Source organism: Papaver somniferum, chromosome 7 (genome assembly GCF_003573695.1).
Source record: "Papaver somniferum cultivar HN1 chromosome 7, ASM357369v1, whole genome shotgun sequence".
NCBI classification, from domain to species: domain Eukaryota; kingdom Viridiplantae; phylum Streptophyta; class Magnoliopsida; order Ranunculales; family Papaveraceae; genus Papaver; species Papaver somniferum.
In genome coordinates, this window is record NC_039364.1 from 211,445,610 (window position 1) to 211,463,244 (window position 17,635).

At 35.2% G+C, this 17,635-nt stretch overlaps 2 protein-coding genes across 2 annotated transcripts; one reads left to right on the forward strand and one right to left on the reverse strand.

Annotated features, from left to right (window-relative positions):
• Positions 1-1,054: 1,054 nt before the first annotated feature.
• LOC113295891 lies at positions 1,055-4,056 on the forward strand. The gene is made up of 6 exons (XM_026544225.1): positions 1,055-2,179; positions 2,330-2,419; positions 2,468-2,529; positions 2,614-2,777; positions 2,873-3,418; positions 3,647-4,056. The coding sequence occupies exons 1-6, from the start codon at positions 1,055-1,057 to the stop codon at positions 4,054-4,056; spliced, it is 2,397 nt and encodes a 798-aa protein (XP_026400010.1).
• A 781-nt stretch (positions 4,057-4,837) lies between these two features.
• LOC113299495 (quinolinate synthase, chloroplastic-like) lies at positions 4,838-9,835 on the reverse strand. Its single transcript, XM_026548516.1, has 7 exons — positions 9,047-9,835; positions 7,861-8,145; positions 7,026-7,244; positions 6,723-6,902; positions 5,651-6,166; positions 5,369-5,530; positions 4,838-5,279 (listed from the first exon to the last, which is right to left on the reverse strand). The coding sequence occupies exons 1-7, from the start codon at positions 9,782-9,784 to the stop codon at positions 5,214-5,216; spliced, it is 2,166 nt and encodes a 721-aa protein (XP_026404301.1). The 5' UTR covers positions 9,785-9,835; the 3' UTR covers positions 4,838-5,213.
• Between the last annotated feature and the right edge of the window lie 7,800 nt (positions 9,836-17,635).

Below are 17,635 nucleotides of genomic sequence, written 5' to 3' on the forward strand. Positions count from 1 at the left end.
AAAAAGAAAAAGAGAAACAGGTAGCTTTTAAGCACATAAACTCTCTTTTAAGCCTCATTTTATTAATTTTGCATACTATAAAATTATTTTACTATCAGTTTTTTCTTTCACTTATCTTTGAAGTTTATTCTTTTTAGGAAATATTGCATTTCTAGTTGTATCTTACTTATCTTAATAATTGTGAACATGAAGATAATCTCATGGAATGTTCAAGGTTTCAAAAATGCATCCACTAGGAATCATCTGAGTCACCTCATCAGATCTCAAAACCCATATATTTTTTTTCTATCTAAAACAAAAATAGATCAAAACGAATGCAAGCCTCTCTTAAAGCAGTTTCATTATCCAAATAGTGATTTCATTGATCTTGTAGGCCTATTTGGTGGACTAGTCCTACTTTGGAAACAAGGTTTCACTTGTGACATTGTTGACACTTACAAAAACATGTTTAATTTCATGGTACAGTCTGATCCTAGTAAGCCAAAAATTTTGTTGACTTGTACAATAGAACCTCTATATATTGACACTCCATATATTAATAACCTCTACATATTAATAAAAATTTATGGTCCCAATTCGGGCCAGTGAAAAATAGTAATAACCTCTCCAGTTTAATACTAATGATTTTTTCCAGTTCCGCATAAAATAATTTACCTCCAAAAAGTAATAATTAATATTATATTAAAATATATATATTTAGTTACATTAAATTTATGATTAAACAAAATACTTATCCATAGTTGTTTGAGAAAAATAAGTAATTTTTTGTATTACTACAACATCTTTTAACTTGCGGATGCATAATATCTCATCAGCATAGACACCTTCTTGTTGAAGCCAAAATATTTCCAACTTGTCGAGCATGTTTAAAGCATGCAATCTTCTTGGAACTACAAATTATATATAGATCCACTTGTATATTGGAACTATAAAATGTATATACATCGTTTAAGTAAAACTACAAATACATTGCACACGCATTGATCTTAAATTTTTACATTTTCTATGGGTACCTCTCTATATTAATAACCTCCCTATATTAATAATTTTGTGGATGCCCAAGAGTATTAATATAGAGAGGTTCTACTGTATGTATGAGTATTCTAACTATGCTAAGAAAAAAGAACAGCGGAATTACATTCATCAAATTAGTAAAGCTAATAATATCCCTTGGAATGTTTTAGGTGATCTAAACTTCCATATTATTGATAAAGATGTTGGAACTTCCTCTTCGACAGATGGTTGGGTTAACAATATTGTCTCTAGTTGTGGCTTAGAAGATATAGGCTTTGTAGGTAAAGATTATACTTGGACCAATAATAACATGGGTACTGGATCTATAAGATCTAAAATAGATATGGCCTTAGGAAATGAAAATTGGACTTTACATTTCCCTAGGCTTTTATATCTTACTCAACTAGGTAGTAATCATAGTCCTATTATGCTACACACTGATGTCACCTTACCTAAATGTTTGAGACCTTTTAAGTTCTTCTTAACCTGGTTAAATGATGAATCTTTTTCCCTTGTTATTGCTAATGCTTGGAAATATAGTGTTAATGGCTCTCCAGTATATCAGTTGGTCAATAAACTGCATAAAACTAGAAGGGAATTATCCTTATGGAACAAAGAGAACTTTGGCAACATCAATCAAAAGGTGGACAATCTTCACCTGGAGTTAAATAAACTTCATGAGCAGCCTTCAGATCCAAGTACCAACAATGATATCATCAACATCAATAATGACTTAAGCAAGTGGCATAAAATAAAGACTGAATTCTATCAACAAAATTCCAGGGATCATTTTATCAAGGATACGGACACAAACAACAAATACTTCCACACTAAGGTTAATAGAAGGAAAACTAGGTATAATATAGATTTCATTCAGGATCATAACAACAATTGGTTGCAGTCAAGGGATCAAATCTCTCAACATCTCACTCATCATTTTAAGAGCATTAGCACATCCAGCAATCCAGTCATTGATGAAGGTCTTTATAGCATGCTGCCTACAATTTTTTCAGAATTTGAATATGTGTCTCTTACAAGAATCCCACTAATGAAGAGATACACTCTACACTCAAAACTCAAAAGTATGGAGAACTGGAGTGCACCAGGTCCTGAGGGATTCCAAGCTGGTTTTTACAAGAGTCAATGGAGCATTGTTGGTGAAGATGTTTGCATGATAGTCAAGAAGTTCTTTGAAACTAAACATATCCTTAGGAAGATCAACAAGACTTATATTTCTCTAATTCAAAAAAAAAAAAAAAAGGACTTGTGCAGCTGATTACAGACTAATTTTGGCCTGTGTAATACTTCTTATAAGATTATTTCTAAAGTTCTTGTAAACATAATGAAACCACTTATTGATAAGATTATATTCCCTTTTCAAGCTGCCTATGTTTCAGGAAGACTGGTTAGTGATAACACTGTGATAGCACAAGAAATTATTCATTCTATGTAGAAGAAAAGAGGAGAAACTGGATGGATGGCTCTGAAGTTAGACATGTCAAAGGCTTTTGACAGGTTATAATGGTCTTTCTTGATTAAAGTTCTTACTTACTTTGGATTCAGTGATGATTTATGTGACTTAATCTATCAATGCATCAGTACTACATCATTGTCAGTTATGCTCAATGGATCACTATGTGAAGAATTATCTCCATCTAAAGGTATTAGACACGGTGATCCACTTTCACCTTATCTATTTATACTAGCTAAGGAATTTCTTTCAAGGAAACTCACATCTGCTCAAAAGGGAAGCACAATTAAAGGTATTAAAGTGGTTGCTTTATTACCAGCCTTTAGTCATTTGCTTTTTGCTTGATCTTTACTCAAGCAAATATACCCTATGTTAACAATTTATTAGAGCTCCTTCATAATTTCAGCTCACAGCCAGGGCAAGTTATAAATTTTGAGAAAAGTGCAGTTCATTTCATTAAAAAAACTAAGCCTGAAGTAGCAGAGACTCTAAGACAGATTCTTGGTGTTAAACCAATGAACTCAAGGGAAAAATATCTTGTATATCCACTCATTCTTGGACATTCAAAGCAAGAGTATTTCAAAAGCATCAAGGAAAATTTTGAAAACATATTTTTTACATGGTCTTCTATAACTCTTTCTCAAGCAGGAACATGCATTATGATCAAGCATGTTCTTAACTCTGTTCTTATTTATCAGATGGGGACTTTTAAGCTACCATCCAAGCTTCTTCAACAACTGACAAGCATTGAAAGAAAGTTTTTCTGGGGGTATAATAATAATAGAGGTCATAATCCAACTGCTTGGTTAAATGTTTGCAGACCTGCTGAGATGGGTGGTCTAGCTTTTAGAGATCTGGAGAAACTTAATTTAGCAATGCTCACTAAAATTGCACGGAGAATATGCAATGAACCTATGTCTCAGGTTTTAAGCAGTAAGTACTTCAAAATTGGTGATATAATTCATCAGATTATCTCAGCAAATAATTGCTCATATACATGGAATGGTATTACAAAAGGTCTTCATATTGTTCAACAAAACTACTTCATGGAAATTAATAATGGCAGGAAAACAAAAATATGGAAAGATAGATGAATTCCTGGTATGAATCATCCACCTACTCCCATGAGTGATCTCTTTCGATTTTATGAAAATGTTGCAGAACTACTCCTTCCTGATTCCTCTTATTGGAATGTCAACTTACTGAATATTTTATTTGATGTCGATACTTCCCTCAAGGTCCAAGCTCTTCTCATAGATAACAGTAAGGAAGACATTATGATTTTGATGCCCGCAAAGGATGGGAAATTGTTAATTAAAAGTGCTTACAAGATGCTGACTTTCAATGACAGAGAAGTTCAAGTTAATGGGATTGCGGTTAACAAGAAGGTGCAGAAAGCTCTATGGGGCAGTAAAGTTGCTCAACGCATCAAACTCTTTGCATGGAAATGCATAAGAGGAATAAATTCCACCAAGTGTAAAAGGGATACATACAATGATAGTCTTGATACCAATTGTGATATTTTTGGTTGCACTGAAGAGACAATGGAGCATATTATCTTTGAACGTTGACATGCCAGAGCAGTCTGGAGGGGCATAAATATTAATGTTAATACAGTCAAAGCGAATTGTAACTCAGTATCTGAATGTGTTATTAGTTGGTTTTCTTCTCCTAAACCTAATGATGTAGAAAAATGGATTAATTCACTTATGATTGGAGCTTGGATAATATGGAAGGATATATGTGATGTGGTTTTCCAGGAAGTGTCACTTCATCCTCATAACTCTGTGCATAAGATTCATTATCACCTTGCTTCTCATATGCACTGCCAATAATTCCTTATACTATGTTTATAACAACATTAATATTATAAATGGAAACCACCTCTAGAAGGTGTTATCAAGTTCAATATTGATGCCTCTTTCAATCACCACACTAACAAATTTGGAACTGGTTTTGTCATGCGTGACTTCATAGGTTGTTGTCTTGGAATTAAAGGAACCTATGGAAATGGAACACTAAGTCCAGAAGCTGGAGAATGCAACACCCAAGAATTCAAATAGTGGCTAAGCTAGTCATCCAATATTCCAACCTACCAATGGACAATCAAATAGAAATCTAATAAAAGAGATCAAATATTTAATCTCTAATTTTATCTCTTGCACTTTTGATTTTGTTAGTCGTGATGATAATCAGATAGCTGATGCAACACCAAATTCAGCTAGAGAATCAGATTTATCACTTGAAAGTTGTAGTAACTTTGAACCTGCTATTTGTAGTCTCCTAGCTGGAGACCAAAACTTCATTCATTAATAATACAATTTTCAGGTATCAAAAAAAAAAAGAAGCAAGGATGATAAGTATCTTTTTATGGAAGGATGAAAGACTACATAAACAGTACAATTTTTTCTGGACAAGTCGAGAATTAGGATGGCTAATATATAATCACTTCATTTTCAGTTCTTATCTTTTCTTTTTGTATAAATAACATGAGCTCTACATGCTTCAGAAAAAAAGAAAAAAAAACATGCCTCTACATCAACGGAAGCAAGACAAAAATGATAGCAAAATGGTAGTGAAAGAAACAAAAGCAAATAGTCGAGGAGCAATATTCTATTTGCTTATGGCGTCTAAAGATTGTCGTCAAGCACATAAACCAGCAGAAGTAATGATGCTCAGCAGAGGGCTTGTTTACATTCGACCTTTGAAGTTGTAATTAAACAAGAGTTTATCTCTTGTTACTTGCAGCATCAAGGATGTGATCAACTAGCTTCCCCGGCAATTTTCCGGTGGCCTGACAAAATTTAGACCAGTTTACGCGGTTGAGATGGAGAACTCAAGCAGTCTTAAACATAGAAATATAAAATAACAAATAAAACTGACCTGGAAATCTCGCATATGTAAAATTGGCTCACACCCAACATCGGCAACTGAATTTCCTAGTGGGGTATGGGAGTCAAATCTTCCTGCTTCATATGATGAAATTATACTTTTCTCATTTGGCAGATGCTGACATACTCTTAGGAGCGAGTTCAAGGTATTCATCTGGCAGACAAAATAACAAAAGCCGAAGAAATCATGAGAGCAGGTTGCGGTACTACTAAACACATCGCAAAGGTAATTATAACCAAGTTCATAAAAAAATACGGATACAAATATTCTGACCTTCATGTACGGACAGGATGCACAACCTCCATGGATGGAACACCCTTCTCCTGTTGCTACTCCAGGAATAACTGAGAGTTTAGTGACACCATTTAGATCAGCAGAATGTTGTCCATCAGATGCATTTTCGGAGGTTCTTGATACTGAGTCTGAACAGACTGGAAATATAATTTCAACGTTAATTTTCGCTCTATCAGAAGTTGAAATCACAGAGCCCAATAGTTTACGCACTGCGGCAACAATTGACGTGACCATCCCTGTTTCCGTTCCTAATACAAACTGAAGGTGCTCGTCAAGGTTCCTGTCCAAAGCTTCTTGAACTCTATGTTTTATAAAATCTAATATATTTTGGGTAGAACCCACCACACCCATTCCTCTTCTCTTGGCTTCCATTGCTAGGGCGAACATTTCTCCAGGAACTTCAAAATGTGCTGTTAGGTATGCATCAGCATACAATTCTTGTATTCTTTTCACAACCTCATTCCCAAAAATGTCATGCACAATACATGCCCCATCCTAAAAAAAAAAAAAAAAAAAAAAAAAATCAGAACAGAAATAAGAAATCCAATGAAACAATTTAGCGTAACCACAAATTCACAAGTAAAACTAGGGTCATTTGCACAGGCAAAATTAAAACGAACTAAGGTAAAGCTTGTATGGCAGATTACAAAGCTCCATTGGTTATACTCCCTCCGTCCCACATTAGTTGAGCCATTTGTAGTTTGCACAATTATTAAGGCAAGGAGAGAAGGGGAGTATGTTTAAGTATTTTTTACAAGTATGCCCTTATGGATAATAACTTGTAAAACTTTGAAATGATTTCTCTTACACTATACCACGGTTTTTCGTAAACTTTATACCGTTGAAAAGCATTTTAAAACACCTACGTAACGAGTATAAACATGGCTATCAAATTATACATACTTCTTATAGTAACAATAATCAATTAAAAGGGTAGTTTTAGAAATACCCCCTTGATTAGTAAAATAGCTCATCTATTTGTGGGACAAAATCTAAAACCAATTAGCTCAACTAATTAGGGACGGAGGGAGTATAATAAATGCGCACTCACCTGATAATAATGCAATCGGGGTAACAAAGATCTTATGGACTCCCTATCGTGTTTTGCATGTACCAATGCAATCTCCTCATTTGTCATGTTAGCCATCTGTTGAAATAATTCTGCTATATTCGCCCCCATGTAGGAATCAGGACCATACCATATGTTCAAATCTGGTACCTGAGCAAATGCCTGATAAAATACAAATTTATACAATTGAAAATGTTTCATATCTTTTAGTGAAGAAAATGGCATAGTCATGTTATCATATTTGGAAAAAAGGAAGAAGAAGAGAGGAGCTGAAAGACAACCAACCTGAAGAATGGTATTCACAACATTGGATGAAGTGCAGGTAATTGTGGGTACGAGCTCATGGGCCCGTGCCTTTGTTTCTAATGATGTGTTTATGTAGACCACGTGCAAAGAAGGAAGGGACCTCGAAGCTGCCTCAAGATAACTTGTATACGTAGGACTTGCTGCAGCATCAGCCAAAGAGCAACCAATTCTTTCATCGGACATTCTGTATACACCAACCTGCATATATCTTGTGAGAGTTATGATGATGCATAATAACCACCAAAAACATAGGCTTCCTTCATTTGGCAAAGGTAAACAAAAAACAATTTCTCGGTTGTAGCTGAGCATTATGTTTCTTAAATTCAAAATACTGGCACCTATTAAATGAACAAAGGTGCTTCTTCCAGTCCCAGTTAGAACAGATTTGGATAACCATTCAAGAAGTAGGCGTATGGTGGTGAATATGTACACTAGTGTTCTTCTGAAGATTGGTTAAAGTAGTAGTGTAAAAATATAATTCCAATGAAGATACAAGTCCAGCTTTCCCCTACAAATTTCTAAATTCCCATGATATTTGACAAGTGAGCAAGAACTTGATCATCAGAGCAAGAGGAGAATCATTTAACTACTACAAACCAGCTACATGTTGCCCTGGAAAAAAGCTAGAACACCTTTGCAAAACATGAATAACATGGGCAACAAAAATGAATAAAAAATCACCATGCTAAAAATAGTTTCACTAGTCATCTATATAGGTTTCTCACATAAAGATATATCTCTGAAATTTGCTTATCACAACCATATGCATCTGTCATAATAAGAGAGACACTCATATCTGTGGCGAGAGAAATACCTTCTCAAACCCAGCCTGATCAAGAATCGCTCGTACATTCTCTGACATGAAATCTACACCCAGAACTGTGATATATTGGCATCCATCTTTTGCCATCTTAACAGCCATATCTGCCATAACCAAGGAATCGGATATATGTATGTGAGGCCACTGCTGCTGCGCCGTGGTTAAGATGCCTTGAACCTCTGGGTCCATATAAAAATGTGCAACGACACCAATTTTCTTCTTCTTTAGCACATTGACTAGTTCTGTAACCTTTAATTCGTCAGGGAACAAGAACTTCGCCTGAAATTACACTACAACGGAGTTTAGGGGTCTGATATTGCCAGGAATTGGTAACACGAAGTGGTTGAAATAATTCAATTTTTAACTTCAAACTTGCGCAAGCAGAGCAAAGGAAGGTCAAGGAATCCAATTGGTTAATAATACACATGTATGATCGAAGTCATAGAACATTATACTTGACCATTTAACCAAGAAAATGCAACCATAACTCTAATCCCAATCTCAAAAGCTAACAAATATAAGAGGATGATCTAAACAAAAATATATTCATGTTATCTTCTTTTCATTTTCTATTTTATTTTCCAGTTGCCTATAAGCTAATATTCAGGAAAAGCGCAGACCTAAGTTTAGTTGCAGAAAGTACCAATGCAGTTTATCGTTATTTCCTAATGGAACAGATGGGCATGGGTTCACATCAACAAAACCTAGCCATTTCCGGCAGATAGCCAATCACTCCTAGCTAAATAAATAACATAATAAAAGTTTCTTTTGCACAACAGGACTTCATGTGCGACTAATAATTTACAAGATACAAACACGAGGGCGTCGGAGCAGAAACCTCGAGATGATTCGCCAAGCACCCAACAAAGCTCGAGTTAATTAACAAATTTCAATTGCAATCAAATGCATGATCTCACACTATAACAAGACTTTGATGAACCATGACGGAAACTTGCAAAAACACACACACGCTCATAAACACATAAGATTGCATATTAGAAATACTAATAAAAAACATTAGCTGAAAACAGAACTCGTTAAGCATTCCTATTTTCACAAACTAGTCTACTTTGCACATTAGTTTTTAATAAAAAAACCAAAAAGCAGTCAAATTAGAATCAGATAATGACTCTGAAGAGTCTAGAGAACAGAACAAAGATAGCAAATAGTAGTTGATAACCTGAGATTCAGCATAGCTTCCTTTAGGCTGAATATCATCAGCAGTAATAACAAGAGAAGGAAAAGGCTCAAGCGGAGGTTTCCCTTGTTTTTCAGCAACCAAACTCTTAGTTTTCTTCTGCATGCTAATGAATACATTATGCCATGTATTAACCCTGGATTGTGACTTACTCGGCAACAATCCTACATTTAAAGCAAATAAATCTTGTGTTGTCAATTTCAATACTTCCTCAGGTAAAGCCCCGTCCAATAACATAATCAAACAAGAACAAAACCCTTTAGTTATCTCAGAATCACTATCAGCATAAAACCTCATCTTTCCGTATTCATCCATTTTTGTTACTAACCATACTTGTGCAGTACATCCCATAACTCTGTTCTCAATTACTCGATCAGAATCCTCAAATCGAGGCAGTAGATTCGCGTAATGTAAAATACGTTTAACTTTATCGATTGGTTCTGTAATCGTTTCAAATTCATTGACAAGTCTTTTAAATTTAGAACTAACAACTCCACAACCACCGTTATCTTCACCGGATGTCGATATTCCTAAAGAAGTTTCAGTTACTACTGAAGATGAGCTAGGGTTTGAAGATTTCAATGATTTGAATGAATATTTCTTATCTTTTTTTTCTTTGATACATAAAAGAAGTAATGAGGATGGATTAGGGTTTTTGTTATTCGATGATAACCTTCCGAAATAAGATGAAAATCTTGTTGCTAATGTGGCCGAATCCATTGAAAGATAGAAAATGATTCTTCTTCTTCTTCTTTGTAAAGAGACGAGAGAGAGGGGGTAAAAGACACAAGAAAAATTAGTCATATATATTTATCATATCCTTTTCCGATATAAAATTAACCGATCTTAATTTACGAAATATAAGTCGGATTTTAATAAAAATTTATATTTTTGGAAACGGTTCGAAAAACTCTGCAAAACAATGAAATTGGAAGAAAAAAAATTAATCTCAAATTAGGCCGAGGATACATTATGTAATTTCCTATAAAAATATGAATTATGCACCCAGGTGCAACCCCGCCAAAAAAATTTTTTATAACAATATGCATTATGCACCTAGTGCAACCTCGCCAAAACATCTTTCCTATAAGAATATGCATATGCATTATGCACCTAGGTGCAACCTGGCCAAAACCGATTTCATGTCAAAATATACATTATGCACTCCGGTACATCTTGTGTATTTCGTGGATAAATGTAGGTCTATCCTAGGTATCACCTGCAATATATTATACACCATTAAAACATCAACGAAAAACAAGTATTAAAGAAGAGAAATGAAAAAAATAGGAACAATTAAAAAAAAATACATTATGCACTCGGGCGCAACCAGACCGAAAAACTAGTTTTTGTTCGCATATGCATTAACAACAACGTGAGAAATATAACAAACGAGATTGACTAATTACACATGCAAGTTACAGATTTTGTGCGAACCGCAAACTGTCTATGCTAACTAAGAAAATAAATTGAGAACTCACACCCATACTTGAATAGTTAAAACAAAATACTCATATACAACTTCTTAATACCGAACAAGAAGGCAAATAACATTGAGAACAGATTGGTGAAGTGATAAAAGATATGGAGTTCTGAGGATCGGGTGAATTTCTGATTCGACTCAATCCAATTTTTCCTTTCAATTCTACAATACTTTTCCTAATTTTTTCATGTTATAATCCTTGATTTCCTCATAATATGATTATTTCCTATGATTTATGATTTATGTTAACTTTTGTTCACTATGAGCTTTGAAATCATTTCTTTTTAGTTTTTCAGTTTCTAAAATATGCATAACTAAAATGGTGATATCCTAAAATGGTTTGCAGTTTTGTGATATCCTAAAATGGTGTTTACCATGTATTCAGTTGTGATTCAGGCGTTTGCAGCAGTTGTTCTGAAGCTTTTTGAAGCTCTTGTGTTACTACAGTTTGTCATTTTTTATTATCTGAAAATATGCCTCTGCCGATTCTTTTTTTTTTTTTTTTGAATCATGCCTCTGCCGATTCGCTTGGGTAACTCAGTGGTTTGAAAGATGCCGTTTTCGAGTCAATTTCAAATTGGTTTGAAAGATGCCCTTTCGAGTCAATTTCAAAATTCAAAATTCCGTTACAAGTTTGTTCCGTTAATTACTCTCGCTATTATCGGAAGTTTACACACTGTTAATCCTTCCTTTTCTAGAGCAGAATTTTCTCTAGACAGAATATTTCAACCAAGGTATTTCTCTCAATTACAGGATACTAGGATGAATATCTCCTTTACTTCAATTTCTGGCCTAGATTATCTAGGTTTAAAGGTCTATAAAAGTGGAGTTCCTTTTGGTGTTTTTCATCTCAGTGAGTTGTCTTGTTCTTATCATAAGTTTTCACTATATCAAATGACAGAAGACAACTCTGCTTTTGTTTCAGATCTAGCATCAAAATTTATGCAGGCTGCATTAGATTTTGGTGATGTAGAAGATTATCTATCATCAGAATGATGATGCTGAGGAAAACAATGTAGTTGAAGAAAAATCAGTTTGATTGGGAAGATTTTTACTGAAGGAAAAATGGGTGTGAAGACTGTGGAAAAGTTTCTTGATTTTATTTGGGATTTTATTCCAGCTGGGGATGTCAAAGTCTTTGAATTAGATGATAATATTATGGAATTTCAATTTAAGAATGAAGACACTAAGAAGAAATTTTTTTTATACTCGTCCATGGAGTATCAATGGATATCTCATCAATTTGCTTCATTACAACTCTTTGGTCATCTATCAAGATTTAGACTGGAATGTGCACTGGTTTTGGATACAAGTGAAAAAAAATTCTTCCAGAACATATGAATGTAAATGCTATTACTAAAATTGGGAAGATTATGGGCGAAGTTTTGGCTATTGAACCTGCAGATGCAGTACCAATTTGTGGAGAACTAGTTAAGGTGTGTGTTCAAGTTAATTTGAATTATCCTTTAAGAAGAGGTGTTATGGCAATCACTAATGATGGGTCTACTAGATGAATTAACTTATTCTATGAAAAGCATCCACATAAGATCTGTCATAATTGTATCAATATAAATCATATAAAAGGTGCTTGCAAACCTGCTACTGATTACTTGGCTAAGGCCCATGTTAAGCCTATTTTTTTGGGGGAAGCAAAAAAATGAGAAAGGAAGCGGATTGTAATTTCTAGGGTAGGTGATCATTTCCCTAATTTCACTCAAAGGAATTTCAAAAAAGGTAGTGCTTTCGTTCCACCAAAAGATGGTTATGTTGTGAGTTCTAGAATTGCTTGTGAAGAGATTCAAAATGATTCAGCTGAAGGGGAAAGATTGGGTATGAGGCAGAGGAATGAGGTTCCAGTTACACATATTTTCGAACATGTTGATAAAAGTAATGGCAAACAAGTGAATAGACAGACAGCTCACATAGTCACAACAAAGGATATCCAAAAATGCAACACAAATGAGTCTAAGGTACATTTTATAAAACCATCTCCTTCTTTTGATTTTAGTTTTTTAATTCTCAAAATGGAAATTTTATCATGGAATGTGCAGGGTATTGCAAATAAATTTACTAGAGATCAATTTCATAACTTAGTAAAACTCAAAATCCAGATTTTATTTTCCTCTGTGAAACAAAAATTGATGAAATTAGAATGCTTTCTTTAGCTAAATCTGTGCATTATCCTAATTTTGAGTGTATTGATATAGTAGGCTATGCAGGTAGTCTTATTCTCATGTGGAAGAATGGTATTGATGTAGAAGTTATTGGGTGTGAAAATAACATCATTCATGTTGTGATACAATTGTGCCCCAGTAAACCTAAGGCTCTCATTTCTTTCATGCATGGTTCTACATATACTGAGCCCAAGAAAATTCAATGGAACTTCATATATGAATTTAGTAGTTATGTTCAACAACCATGGTTAATTCTAGGTGATTTGAATTTTTATTTGGATAAAAATAGTAATAGCTCTGATAAATGGGTTCAAGACAAGATCAATGATGCAGGTTTGACAGATATAGGTTATGAAGGTAAGGATTATACCTGGACTAGTAACTCTTATGGAACAGGCTCTAGTAAGGCTAAACTTGATATGGCACTTAGTAACAATGATTGGGTCTTCAATTTTCCATCTGCTAAGTTTTGCACTTAAATTTTGTTGCTTCTGATCATTGTACTGTTTTGCTTTTTACTGATCCTATTCCAAAGCATTTATGGAGACCTTTTATATTTTTCAGAATTTGGATAGAACACGGTAGTTTTAAGACTACAATTGATCAGTCCTGGAACTTAGATATTCAAGGTAGTCCAGCTTATAAATTGAATCAAAAGCAACACAGTGCTAGAATTTCTTTTTCTCAATGGAATAGATTGGAATTTGGTGATATTCAAAAAAATATTAACAATTTGCAAAATGAATTGCAAATAGCACAGAGTGGTGCTAGTTCTAATCTGCAGCATGCTAGAGTTAAGTCTATTGTCAGTAATCTGTAAAATTGGTATAAAATTCAATATAATTTCAATAAAGAAAAATGTATGGATAAATCTAATCTTAAAATGGATAATAATACTAGATATTTTCATTCTATAGTCAACAAAAGATTGCATGTTAATATTATAAATGATACAGGTGTATCCGTACTCCTTTAGGGAACTTAGTTAACCTCAAGCTAAGTTGAGGGAAGAATCTTATTCTAGGTAGGAATACTTGTTTAGGCAGAAATCTTGGTTAGGGAAGAGTTTTGTTTAGGGCAATACTCTTAGTTTAGGAGATAGATTCCTAATAGAAGTCCTTGATCGGCTGAGTACGATGAAGGCTATAAATAGCGGGCTTTGGCTAATAGCTAAGGACATACACTAGATATAGAAAACCTAGAGAAAGTTTGGAAAAATACTTGTGCAAGCTTAGAAAACAGTTTAAGGTTGATCCACTGTTTAGAGAAGATTGTGAGCGTAACAAAGAGATAATTGTAATCGTTTTCTTGTTCATAATCTAGAGAAGATATTTTTCTTCGACTTTCTTGTGTCTCTGTTTTCTAAGTCTTTTCGTCTATTATTATTCTGAATTCCACCTCTATAATAATAGCTACCAAGGTATAGGGATCATACGTATCAAGTTGGTACCAGGAGCAAGGTTAGTTTCTAGGGTAGATCCCTGTGGTTTATGGTTTTCATTAGATCTCTATACATAAAGATTGGTGAGGTACTCGAGAAGCTAGAAGACGTTAAGAAAACAAGGGGATCAAGGATGACAAAGTCAGATGATGATCCTAAGGAAGGCGAACCACAAACTATGGAAGAAAAGGTGGCTACGCTGCAAACAGACATGAAGTCAATTCAAGCTACCCTTAAGGAATTGACTAAATGTATTCGTTCTCATACACCCAAAACGAAGACGAAGAAGAAGATTATATCTTCACCTGAAGTTTTGGAAGAAAAAGAAGAGGAAGAAGATGAGGGAGAAAAGAAGAAAAGTGAGTTTCTCAAAAGTCCTACTTCAACTAAACTTCATGGTAAGAATCTGAAAATTGATTTCCGTGTTGATATTCCACTTTATGATGGAAGTGTCGAGGTAGAGAAATTGGATGATTGGATTGAACGTCTAGAGACGTATTTTTCTTTCTTTGAATATGGTTCAAAGGAAAAGATTGCTTTCGCGGCATTGAAGCTACAAAAGCATGCTCTAACCTGGTGGAAAGCTTATCAAAGACAAAACCAAGGTAAGGGAGTATTGTCGTGGAAAAGATTCAAGGCAGTTGTAAGGAAAAAATTTTATCCGGTCGGTTACCTTGAGGAGAGATGGTTCAAGTGGTACAACTTGAAGCAGTCATATAACCAAACCGTACAAGAATATACTTCAGAATTTCAGAATTAAGCTATGGTTTTGGATTTAGACTTGGAAGATCATACTATCTATATGAAGTATATTTCCGGGTTCTATGAGTGTATATACGGAAGGAGTTGAATATGTTTTCAGTAGATACTATTGTTGAAGCAAATATAAAAGCTAATGCTATTGAAGGCAGGTTTAAGAAATCTGACTCAAAGGGAAATACTAAGGGGAAATATGGAGGTACCACTGTGAAAGGAGGTTAAAGGAGCAAAGAATAAGGGAAGTCTAATGACAAGGAAAGTTTGACTTTCACCCATTGCAAACAAACGAGTCATGTTATCGACAAGTGTTGGGTGAAGAACCCTCATCTAAAACCCAAAGGGCTGCAGAGAAAAGAAGCCAAGAAGGCAGCACTAGTCGCGCAAACTCCAAAAGAATTCCAAGGACTAACGGAACCCAATTCAAAGCTTTCTCTTATGACAGGTCCAAAAGAAAGACCTTCAAAAGATGATCTTAGGGAGCGACTCTTCACAGTGAAGATGCAAGTCAAAACATCACTAGTTGATGCTGTTATTGACCCGGGAAGTCAAAAGATTTTCTTTCAAATTATTTTGTGCTGAAGTTAGGATTGAAGACTTTTAAACATCCAAAACCATACCCATTAGGATGGATTCTAAAGGAAGGGGGCTTACAAGTTTCACAGCAGTGCACGTTCAAATTTGCTCTAGATAAGTCATATATTGACAAAGTTACATGTGACGTAGTTCCTTTGGATGTCTCCCAGGTAGTACTAGGTAGCCCTTACCTATGGGATAGAGATGCAACTCTACATAGGAGGGAGCAAAAGTACACCTTTACCAAATATGGAGAAATTTTTGTGATTCGGGCTATAGAATCTCCTATGGAGGGATTAAGCTTAATCACATCCACTCAGGCTAAGCGGTTGGTGAATACTAGCACAAAATTCATTCTCCTTGTGATCCGTTTTCTTGAGGAGAAGCCGAGTAGAGTTTGTTTGGCAGCCTTGACTGCACAACAAGAAGATGACCTAGAAAGGTTGAATTTGAAGTATAAGGATTTATTTTCAGATGTCACGGTATTACCGCCAAAGAGGAGTGTGGAGCATGAAATTACGTTGACCGGAGATAGTTCTCTTCCTAATATAGGTCTTTATCGCACGACCATAGAGGAATATAATGAGATCAAGAAACAAGTCCAGGAACTTCTAGAATTAGGAATGGTAGTGCCAAGTGCTTCACCTTGTGGATCAGCAGTGTTGTTGGTTCCAAAGAAAGATGGAGGCTGGCGTATGTGTATTGATTATAGAGCATTGAACAAGATATCAAGAATCGTTACCCTCTACCTAGGATAGACGACATGATTGATCAGTTGGAAAAAACTCGAGTCTTTACAAAGTTGGATTTCAAATTCGGATACCACCAAATGAGAGTTCGAGAAGATGATACATGGAAGACTGCTTTCAAAACCAAACAAGGCTTGTTAGAATGGTTGGTGATGCCTTTTGGTTTGTGTAACGCTCCAGCAACGTTTATGCGTTTGATGAATGATTTGTTATGACTTTTTATAGAAGATTTTGTGATTGTTTATTTGGATGATATCCTTATATACGGCAGAACTTGGGATGAGCATCTTGTTCACGTTGAGAAGGTGTTTAAAGTGTTACATGAAGGCCAGCTGAAGTTGAATGTAAAGAAGTGTGAGTTTGGGAAGGAGGAGTTAGTGTATCTCGGCTTCATTGTTGGTGGTGGACAACGGAAGATTGATCCAAGGAAGGTTGAAGTGATCACTAAGTGGCCTAGACCTAGTATCGTAACTGAAATCAGGAGTTTCTTAGGGGCTTGCACCTACTTGCGTAAGTTTATCTGGCATTTTTCGACTATTGCAGGACCATTACATGGTTTGACGGGAGCTAAGGCAAAGTTTGAATGGCAGCACACCCATGAAGATGCTTTTCAATTACTAAAAAGGAAGATTTCAGAAGCACCGGTGTTGACATTGCCTAACTTACAGCGTACTTTTGAAGTTGAGACCGACGCTTCTAACTATGCATCGGGAGGACTGTTGTTACAGGATGGTAAACTAGTGGAGTACCATTCAGAATTGTTCTCAGGTGCTATTAAGAACTACGCACCTCATGACAAAGAATTTTATGCTTTATATAAATATATTAATCATTGGCGAGTGTATCTCTTAGGTAAAGAAGTAGTGGTACATTCAGATCACAAACCATTGGAATATCTACATGCACAGACGAACCTACAACAAGACAGACACATGAAGTGGATGTCTTACTTGATGACTTTCAATATTCTTATTAGGTACAAGAAGGGAGTTACAAACAAGTTGGCAGATATGTTATCTCAGCCTCCAGTTCGAGCATTAATAGTGGCCATGAGAATTCAGCCAATTGTTCCTCAAGAGTATGCAGAGTCATACGCATCCAGCAAAGACTTCAAGAAGGTGTTGGAAGGTGTAAAGAGTGGTTTGAAAAGTGAGTATGAACTCCGAGATGGATTTTTATACAAAGGTCAGTTACTTTGCATAACAGAAGATGGAGATCGTTTACAGTGGTTGAGAGAGGCACACACTTCCCGAGTTGCTGGACACTCTGGGATGAATAAAACTCTACTTAACCTACAGCGTTATGTCTTTTGGCTGAAGATGCAAGATGATGTAGCTAAGTTAGTTCGAGGGTGTAAGTTGTGTAGCACGTCTAAGCCTTCTAACAGAAAAC

Bases quoted from the DNA above. Each gene is read 5' to 3' on its own strand.
- LOC113295891 (XM_026544225.1), top strand. From the start codon at position 1,055: ATGCCCAAGAGTATTAATATAGAGAGGTTCTACTGTATGTATGAGTAT. The intron at 2,180-2,329 runs GTTTGCATGATA...ACTTCTTATAAG, and splicing joins GGAGCATTGTTGGTGAAGAT to ATTATTTCTAAAGTTCTTGT. The intron at 2,778-2,872 runs GTATTAAAGTGG...ACAATTTATTAG, and splicing joins AAAGGGAAGCACAATTAAAG to AGCTCCTTCATAATTTCAGC.
- LOC113299495 (XM_026548516.1), bottom strand. From the start codon at position 9,784: ATGGATTCGGCCACATTAGCAACAAGATTTTCATCTTATTTCGGAAGG. The intron at 7,245-7,860 runs GTATTTCTCTCG...AGATATATGCAG, and splicing joins ATCAGGCTGGGTTTGAGAAG to GTTGGTGTATACAGAATGTC. The intron at 6,167-6,722 runs GTGAGTGCGCAT...TTTTTTTTTTAG, and splicing joins CCCGATTGCATTATTATCAG to GATGGGGCATGTATTGTGCA.